Source organism: Pteropus vampyrus, unplaced genomic scaffold (assembly GCF_000151845.1).
Source record: "Pteropus vampyrus isolate Shadow unplaced genomic scaffold, Pvam_2.0 Scaffold66, whole genome shotgun sequence".
Classification (NCBI taxonomy): domain Eukaryota; kingdom Metazoa; phylum Chordata; class Mammalia; order Chiroptera; family Pteropodidae; genus Pteropus; species Pteropus vampyrus.
Window position 1 is genome coordinate 2,921,439 of NW_011888847.1, and position 10,334 is coordinate 2,931,772.

The window sequence follows — 10,334 nt, forward strand, 5'->3', positions numbered from 1 at the left end:
CTGCTGTAAAATGAAGATGATAATAACATCGATCACACGTTATGTAGTTAAATAACATGTGATAAAGTGCTTAAATCAGAGCACGGTAAGTACTCAATGAATGTTGGCTATTGTGATTACTGTGGTTATATCCACCTCCTAAGTGTTTCTTAGGTTTGCTAGTTTCACTCCATTCTGCCATCACCTCATAAAGATAAGATTCTTTCTTGTGTGTTGTGTCTCTCTCACTGTTTATGAGCTGTGTGGAGCCATTGACACATCAGTTAGCTGCTTCACTGTTGCGATGAGATAATAACATAAAAGAATTCACATTTTCCTTGGGGGCTTTAGCTCTGGGCTCACACAGCTCTTGGCAGAATATCCATAGACGTAAAACCGACTTGGAGCCACGCTCGTTCTGTAGATTGTACCTCATGCCGGAAGACTGTGGACAACTCCCTTAATTTTGATCAACACAAAGAAGAAAGCGAACACAAAGAGATAATAAGGTTTTTCTTAGGGACCATGGAGGAGGCGGTGGAGGGTGGAGATGGCAGTGAAGAAAGCCCAGAATTTCAATGTTATAAATATTTACCTCGTCGGGAGTTTCCTGTTTCTTTAATCCAGCACACTTCGTAATTATGAGCTCATGGCATCGCTTGTGGACCACGCAAGTGCAAACTGCAAACGGCAAAAAATGAGAAACCTGAGCAACTAGTGGTGGAAAGAAGATTCCACCCCAAGATTTAATCGGTTTCTGGTGGAGGGACGAGGGGAACTATACCCCATATACCAAGTCTTAATGTAAAACCCTAGTTGAATCCCTTTATGCGGTCATTTCAAAGCTCTTTGCCAGCAGAGCCATTGCTGTTTCCTAAATGCTCTGGAGAAGAATGAACCATTTATATCTAAAGGACATCAGCAGTATTCTCTAGTTTCAGGAGTACTGATCAATTTTCTTGCTTCTATAAGCCAAGGTCAGGGAGCAGCCGTCTTGTGCTCCACTCAAGATCACGTCAGCGTTGGCTGATTTGTTAGCAGGAGAATGGATATTTTGTGGCACAGAAGTTCTTAAGCTTTTGATCTGGTTGTGCCCTCACATGCCAAACTTAAAATTTCTCGTTTAATTTAATATCTCCACAAGAAGTGGCCTGTAGCTCCATCTTCACTGTTATGGGGCAGTGTGGGCAGTTAGTCTGAAGAGATCAGTGACTGTTTGCACATGTGCTACCCAAAGGACACAGCAAGGTCCAAAAGAACCTACCCAAGTTCTCAGGGGTGAGACCCAAGTTAACCAGTGGCTGGGTGAGGTGACATATAGTTTCCCAGCTCAAACTGCAGAGAAACCGCCACACAAACACATCACATATCCACCCTCCAATTCTGGACAACTCAGTCTTGCATTTGTAATCAATTAATTGAAAACAAACAAACTTCAATCACTTCAAGTGAGATGTAAATGTTTAAGAGCTAATGATTCTACAGTAGAGACAAAAAAGAGAATCAGCAAGGACCATTCGGTGATGCTGAGTAAAACAAACCATGAGGGAGCTTCTTCAGGGGATGGGAGAGTGAGGGAGCTGATAGAATACATGGAACCTGGCTTACTACCCAGTGGGACCTTCAGAGAGCCTCTAACTGAAGCATCTGTCACACTGGGAAAGACGAGAGTGCTAACTACAAACGGGCTACACACCAGGGACACCCAGACACAGGCAGTACCTCCAAGATACTCCCATATTATTACTCCCACATGTAGATGTGGGAGTAATGGCCAGGCAGAGACAAAGGAGAACAGGGTCTTGCTTCTCAAAGAGGGAGCACGAGCACGCAAACTGTGTAGAGCCTCTGAATGTCATCAAACCCAGTGCATGCCTCCTACGAGCGTTAGTGTTTGGGACTGTCCCACGGGCCCCCAAGGGTTTAGTTTAGACAATGCCTCTTACCTTGACATTGGTATCCCTGCTTTCCTATGACACCCCTGAAAAGAAGAATACAACCCTTTAAGAAAGTTAATTTTAGTAGGTCAAAAACCACACAAAGCCACTCCATTCTGGTCACCACCCACAACACACCTGGTACACTGGAGTCTACCTAGCAGCATGATTTCACTCCCATTTGCAGGGGGCCTCAACATGATTCCTGAAGGCCACGGAGGGCAGCCCGGGGCTTGGAATCGGTACGAGGTTTGGTAAGTGTCAGAGCCTGGTTTGGTCAATGTCAGGACTTAGTTTCCTATACAAACAGCCATTCCAGTGGGGATGGTAGTGCTCTGGAAAGTCGCAAAGACTCTGCTTGGCCTCAGGGGGCCTCAATGAGTTGAATGTGTCCTTCCTCGAGGATAATCATGGAGGAGGGCTACAGCTGGTAGGTACGTTCCCTGGCTTTCCAGAAGCGGTCAAATGTTATAAGTTAATCTGTGGCCAGCACTGGGAGTTCAATCCACCATCTGGATGAAGGCCAACATTAGAGGTTCCTTCCATGGCCAGAATAGGGTCCGTTGGGGCCAGTTTAAAGTCAGCATGGGCACGGAACAATCCAATCAACCTGGCCTGGCCTGTCCTCAGTGCACCACCACAAACTGCTCAGGGAGCTTCCTATAATTCCTAGCCCAACGGGAGGAGCCCGAAATCAGTTGGGTTATACCTCAGGAAACCTAGAGCTCAGTGGGGTTTGCATGAGATTAGAGGAAACCTGAATCTGTAAGACTCAGCTTTCAGGGCCTGTCCCCCCAAACACATGATTCATTTTCAAAATACAGAAAATGGAGATCAGAGGGCTGAGTCAGTCCTGGGAATGAGACCTGTCTGTGGATGGAAGAAGAGTGTTTCTTTAACTTTAGTTGTCTTTGACCTGTGTCACCTCAGATGTCCATGCCAACCTCAATGACAAGTTCCGGAACACCATAAGGATGAGACTCGTCACTCCTGGACACTTTGGGAATCCACGGGGTCCTCAGAGTGCAAGTCAAATGTTCCTTGGCTGGGCTCACACAGCAATTTGGCCTCACTCACTCTCCCCCACTGGATCTGAGTGCATCAGCAAACTCCAGTCAGCTTCAAAGAGCTCTTAGAGGTTGCCAGAAAGGCTGGTGGGATGTCAGGAAAAGCACAAGCCTTTAGTTGTGCTCACCAGGCAGGGAATCGGGTCTCTGACATTCCCCGCTGGAGGACTTTAGGCTAGTCTCATTTTCATTTCTGAGCCTCAGTATTATTGTTAGTGAAATGGAGTTCATAATACATAGCTCATAGGATACTGGGAAGATTTAATGAGATATTTCTAGTGCTTAAAAGAGAACCTGGCACGTGGTAGATATATATTAAAAATCTCCCTCTGACCCCTAAATCCAATGTTCCTTCTCCTTCTGCACCTCCAAAACAGGCTACTACGTACCTATCTGTGCCTATCAAAATCCTAGTCCATCATGAAAGGAAAAATGCCACCTCCTCCAAGAAGCCTTCCCTGAGCACTCCAGCCAATGCTACTCTCTCAGTCCTCTGAAATCTCAGCGTCCGAACAGCACCAGTGTTACAAAAGTTGCTAAGAACTGCTTTATACCATCAATGTTGGCAATAGAGTATTTTTTAACTTTATTATGGAAAAATTCAAATGTATACAAAAGTGGGGAGAAGAATACTGGACTCTCATGTACCCGTCATCCAGACCCAACTATGATGAATACATGGCCAGTCTTGTTTCATATCTACCTCGACCCCTCCCCACTCCTTCCAGCCTATCTTTTCTTAACAAATCCCAAAATCGTATCATTTCACTTGTAAATAATTCAGTTTATCTCTCTAAAGATAAGGATCCTTTTAAAAGAAACCACAATCATAACACCATTATTGGTTATAAAATCTTAACTCCTTAAATCCATGTTCCTAAGTATAGAATCACCAGGAACCATAGTTTCTTCTTTCCATTTGTTCCCCCAAACACCAAACGCTCAGTTTTCCAGAAAAGTCTTCTGCAATCAAATAAAGAAGAAATAAAGCACGCCAGCACTTTTTACATAAAATTTCTAATCTCTCAGCTTCTCACCACAGAGGAGGCATTACTAGAGGTTCCAGAAGAGAAGGCCTTACCAGATAAAATCTCTGCAGTGGGAGCAGTAGGTGGGCTGCCGAAGGTAGGTGGCCATGAACTTGTGGCCGTTGACCTGGTGGACCCTGCGCCTGACGGCCCCCTGCCGTTTCCTGGGCCGCATGCGCTCCCTGAACACACGCTCTTCATTGTCTTTAGGGGCTGGGGAAGGACAAGAGCAGAGAAGAAAACACAGTCTGGGTTAGCACATCTTGAAAATGATCCCTACAGGAGAGCTACTCCATCTCTGGGTGCCTGGAGGTGTGAGGGAGCATGGGGGTAGCCTTTGCTGGCAGAGGAATTTGGAGGTCTGAAGAATCTCGCTGCTCAGCTCTAGTGAGAGAGCACCCCACAGGGTGGGAAGGCCCAGACTATGCAGTCTCCTACCCCAGCTACACCCTCAACGTCCATCCCAATCCCAGTTCTGATCCCTGCATGGCTGTTCCACTCCTCCTATACCAGCTACATGTTGCAAGGGTGTGGGGTCAAAAGGCTCATAGTTCAAATCTTACTGCATTTTCTTGAGCAGCATGACCTTGGATAGCCAATGTTCTCTTTCCCTGAGCCTCTGGGGCATCGCCCTCTGTAAATGGGGTAACAGTGCCTACCACACGGGCGCGCTATGTAGTCAATGGTATGACTTCCCTCTGCACCTGGCCACCTGGCTCAGAGAAGTGGCTGCCTGACAAATCTGATTTTTCTTCCTTTAGCCTCTTACCTAGACTAGGACAACGAAGAGACTTTTCTCAAAGGTTGGAAGGAGAGGAAAGTATAAGACTAGGAAAGCAGACAGTTTCTAGAAGGCCAAAGACCCACCACCATGGTAGCCACCTACAAGCCAGGAAGACGGCCCTCACCAGAACCCAACCATGTTGGTATCTTGATCTCGGACTTCTAGCCTTTGGAATTGGGATAGATAAATTTCTGCTGCTTCTAGCCACCCAGTCTGTGGTATTTTGTTAAGGCAGCCTGAGCTAATTAATACAGTGATGATAATGGCTAACATTTATCGAAGACTTACTCTATGGCAGAGTATGTTAAGCGCATTACATACAGTAACCCACTGAATTTGCACAACAGTCCTACTTGAAGGGCATTGCTATTATTCTCATTTTTCAGGTGTGCAGACTGTAGAGTTTAAGTAACCTGTTCCTAACACAGCTATTAAGTGGTGGAGCTCGGATTCTAACCCAGAGAGCAGGGGAGAAGCCCACGTTCCAGTGACCACACACTGCTTTGAGGGGCGGCCCACTCTCCCAACAGCCAGGCCCCGAAGCTCTCATGTGAGTGGCTCTCATGCATCACACGTATGCAAGTGTCTATGTGATGCGAATTGACAGAATAGATTTGTAAATGTATATATATGGGGGTATGTATATTATAACAATTAATATATTATGAATAATTTGTATATTATTATATAAAATGTAGCATATTACTATTATATGTATCATGAACATAATGTAATAGTACATTACACTTTAACATAATTATAATTACAATGCAATTATATTAATATATAATATATAACATGGTATAAATATACAGTTTTGCTGAACCATTTGAAAGTTGCAGCCATAACACTTTTCCTCTCAACGCTTCAGCCTTTATCTCCGAAGAACAGACATTCTCTGACATAACCACAATATCAGAGTCAAGAAATTTCACACTGACGTAACATTAGCTGATATATAGTTCATATTCAAATTTCTCTAATTGTCCCCAGATGTCCTTTATAGTTGTTGTTTTAAAATCTGTAACCCAGGAGCTAATCAGAGCTCATGCATTGCATTTGGTTGCCATGTCTCTTCAGTCCCCTTGATCTGGAACAGTTTTCTTGACTTTTTTTCCTTCTTATGATACATTTATGAAAAGTCAATGATGTTGTCTGATGGTATGTTCCACGATCTGGATTTGTTTCCTCCCAATTAGTTTCCAGTTAAACAGCAGAGAACACCAAGAGGTCTATGTGTCAACAAATCCAAATATGTCCATGAAGATCCTTATTGATAACCATGTAAATGACATGAACATAATATGTACAGAAGGAGAAATATATTCACTCTTATTAGAAAAGTTTTAAAACACAGACCAGTCTTGATATAGCACTGACTTACCATTTAATACCTAATAAAGAAACAAATTTGTTTTAAAATGGGATTATCCACTATCATGAAGGCTGCTATGAGACTGATTTATTCATTCACTGCTAGAGGCAATATAACATAACATTTTCGGACAGCGATGTTACCATACATAGCAAACACCACAAAGAGATCCACATCCTTTGACTTGGCAACTTCTTAGGAATTAACCCTAAGTCAATAATTAAACAGAAACTAAAAGCTATACACTTATAACTTATAGATGTTCCCTTACTATACATCTATATTGGCCAACGAACAGAAGTAACTAGATTGCCTAACATTAGGAGAATGTTCTAATAAATTATATTACATCTATAGCAATTTTTAAATAGTGAGAAAAGACTACATAGAATCATGGGGAAATGTGATAAAATGCTTCTAAAATGCTCTAAAAACAGAATGCACAACAACACAAGCCTATGTAAAACGTATTTGCAGGTCGAAGGTAACATAGAATTACTACGCTATACTGGGATGATGAGACTATGTATTGTAGCATTTTTTAAAATGTTCTCTAAAAAAATGTTCTCTAATGTTCTTTAATAACTTTTAAAAGCAGTCCTCTCGGCCTAAACCATTAGTGGAAGGGTCCGTCATGCTGCAGGAGTTTGGAGCTACATGGCATGAACAAGGAGTGGGCACCAGATGTTGCAGTGGAAAGCAGGAGAGACAAGACAATCATCATCAGATTCCCAGCTGCCTGTGGTTTTGAACTGAGGTAAGTTACACAGACCTGCCCCCTTCACCTGTTGCCTCCTTGCTCTGAAGGATGCTCACTGCTGTCACTGGATGCATTCAGCCATGCCCACCTGGTGTAATGGTTCATTGGCTGCAGCCTCTGAGGCAAAACCAAGTTTGCTTTCCTCCCAGAGGACCTATCGGCTCTTTCCAGATCCTTTCTTTTATGGCTGCATCTGCCACATTACAGAAGGGGTGACCTTGAGTCAGGGAGAGGCTAACACAAAGCTGGATAACTTTTGTGAAACTTTCTGCAGGAATGAAGATCTTGGCTGGTCAGATATAATGACAAGAATCCACAAGGCATAAAGTGAAGAAGCAGAGACGTCCTCTGAAGCAGCTGTGAGACCCTCAGGACCCCCAGCCTCCAACAACATTCCAGGCATGCGTTCTGCTTGGTCTGACTCATCTGTAAACTTCACAGTCCTAGGAGCTTTCGCACCAATAAATATCTCACAGCCCCAGTGCTCAGAGGACTTGATGGCAAGTTGCTGGCAGGTGGCAAGAGCAGCAAAAAGAACCCACACCTTGCAGTTATTATTCTGTTGACGTAACCTCACCTTGCCCCTTTTCCTTGGGCAGAGACTACTTCTCAGCCTAGACCAGGGAGCACTCGGACTCAGGGAGAGGCAGCCCCAACACTAAACCCGACACCACCTTTCCCAGCCAGTCTAATTACTGAAAGTCTCACTACTCTGCTATTACCTCCCTCATACTGCTTCACCTCCCGCACAGAAAGGGAGCCAAGGTGACAGAATGAACACATGAGATCGGGGGCATCCTTAACCTCAGTGCTCTCGGGTGCCTTTTAGGTTAAGAATATTCAGCAGAGAATTTCTAATAGGCCCAGACTTATGAACTCATGGATGCCAGCACTTCCTTTCAGGGTCTGTGTAGCAAGAACTGCCAAACCCAAGCATCAACCTTGCCTAAGACCCTTGACCCAGGAGGCTGGACCAGACTGACCAATACACATGACTGGCCACCTCATGGCACCGCTTTCATTCCTCACTGCAGGATGGTCACCTACCCTCGATGTTCAGGGCACACAAAGTCTTTCCCACAAGCAAATATGCTGTGAGGTCTTTTTTTTTTTTTTTTTTTAGTCTTTCCCACAAGCAAATATGCTGTGAGGTCTTTTTTTTTTTTTTCTGATCTTCCTCGTTTGATCTCTTTCTGCCAGCATGCCAGTTGAACTAGGTGTTAGGAGACTGGACACATTTTGCCTTTGCTCCAGACTTGCTTTATGTCCTAGAATAAGTCATTTAATCTCTTTGGGCCTCTGTTTTCTCATCAAGAGGGGCTAATACAACGGCTCCACTTCAACCCCAAGCTGGTATGCTTCTCTCTCCCTGGAGCCAACATGACACCTCATTACTGAGGAAGAGTGAAAAAGCCTCACTCTCACCCTGCAAAACCTACTCTGATACCCCCTTGTTGCTCCCACACTGCTGGGGTCCAGCTGCCTTCAGATGTTCCACATCTGACACTATGAGTAAAAAAAAAAAAAAGAAAAAGAGTCAGCATTATCCTCCACCCACACCATTCATTAGAGGCTTTAGCAAAACACACTGTCTTCAGACTTAGAAAACTGTCAGGAAGATTGGGCTGGGCAAGGAACACTGACTCAGCTCTAGAATAAAAGCAGTAAGAAATGTGACTACTTTGAGAAAAGGCTGGGGACTTCCTCAGAAGGCTAACTCAAGCAAAGAACGAATCCATCCTCGAGGCAGGTAATTTCACAATATAAAGAAAACAATTCAATCATCCTGGTATTTTTGTCTAAATAACTGTCAAACCTTGGATATTCAGAAGCTGAAAAATAACAGCTACCATTTATGACACCCCTGCCATGTGCTGAGTACATTCTAAGCATCTTATATCCATGAAGTACTATTCTATATTCACGAGGTACTGTTCTATACACATGAGGTACTGTTCTATATATACATTCTATATACATGAGGTACTGTTACATACTCATGAGCTATGTAACATTACATATACATGAGGTACTACTAAATATCCATAAAGCATTGTTACAAATACACAAGGTATTATTACATATACATGAGATATGTAAACAACTTACATACATCCTCTAGTGCCATGTGACGTTATTATTCTCAGCTTATAGTCCAAGAAACCAAAGCTCCAAGAGGTTAAGTAACTAATTTGTTGAAGGTCACACAGCTAACAAACAGTACATGTCAGGTCAGGAACTACGGCCTTGCCTCACCCATTCATTCATGCCTCCCAAGGGTGGCAGAACAGCCTGGGACCCACTATGTTTACAGAAGCCTCCTCCTGCTGCTGTTCACCCAAATCTCCACAAATCCACCCCTGCTCTCATCTAGAGACTTAGAAAAGAAAGCTAAAGGAGACTAACTGGTTCATGGTATACCCACAGAATGGAATTTAATGTAGTGGTTTAAAAAGCAAATATACTAAGTCCACCAAGAAAAAAAAAAACAGAAAAAGAAAATTAAGGAACATGTGTACAGTCTGCCTTTGTATAAAATGAAAAAAAAAAAAGTATACTCAAACAAGCAAAAATGCCCATTGAGAATATTTGAAGGGTATAACATAAACTCTTCATTCAAAAATGTTTATCATCTGGATACTGGATGCCAGGTACTGTTTTGGGAACAGACCCTTGGCCACAAAGGGTAGACTATGGCCGCTTTCTCAATTTTGTCCTCAGATATTCTGAATTTGGTCCTTAATAGACAGATCTCCACTAACAAAGCAAGGAATTGCTGTGATATTACAGATAATAGTGGTTATGACTGAGGGGTACTCCTGACAGAAGTTAGATAGAAGCTTTCGCACTCAATCTCTGAGTTTACTTTCCCTCTCAATAATTCTCTGGTTTGACTTTATGGACTTATTGGCAAAAAAAAAAAAGCAAGATCAATAAAAGGAAGTCAAAACAAATAAAAAATAATATTACATACTAAAAATCAAAGGAGCAGTGCCTTATTTTCCATGAGGAAAACAGATTATAATATTTTCAAGTGAAATAAATGCTTCATGACAGTGAGTTTTAACTATTAAGTAAATATTTATGTGATGCCAAAGAATATGTTTTACATGTCGTACTCACACAATACATTAAAGAAAATTTCTGTTCAAAACAGGAAAGAGGAAACAGCAATGAATTCCCTGAGAGAGATAATGCTATGTTGTCTACATCTTCTCGGAGAGCCACACAACGTGGCTCAGAAATGTCTGAGGGGAGAGGCTTGGAATTGTCTTCATGTGTTATTCTGTGTGTAATCTAATCAGAAGGGCACTGGTGGCATTTCAAGATTAGCATCTCAGATCTAATATAAACCGTTTTCTTCTCTCTTCGTCACTTTCTGAATGACCTGTTCTGTGTTCATA

At 42.8% G+C, this 10,334-nt stretch overlaps 1 protein-coding gene across 1 annotated transcript in view; it reads right to left on the bottom strand.

Annotated features, from left to right (window-relative positions):
- The window catches only part of PRKCE (protein kinase C epsilon), a 483,732-nt gene that overhangs the window by 180,095 nt on the left and 293,303 nt on the right, over positions 1 to 10,334 (bottom strand). Inside the window, exons 3-5 of the mRNA XM_023531274.1 lie at positions 4,065 to 4,224; positions 1,926 to 1,960; positions 473 to 660 (exon numbers count right to left, since the gene is read on the bottom strand). Of these exons, the coding sequence (XP_023387042.1) occupies positions 473 to 660; positions 1,926 to 1,960; positions 4,065 to 4,224 (383 nt within the window). The remainder of the gene's footprint in view (positions 1 to 472; positions 661 to 1,925; positions 1,961 to 4,064; positions 4,225 to 10,334) is intronic.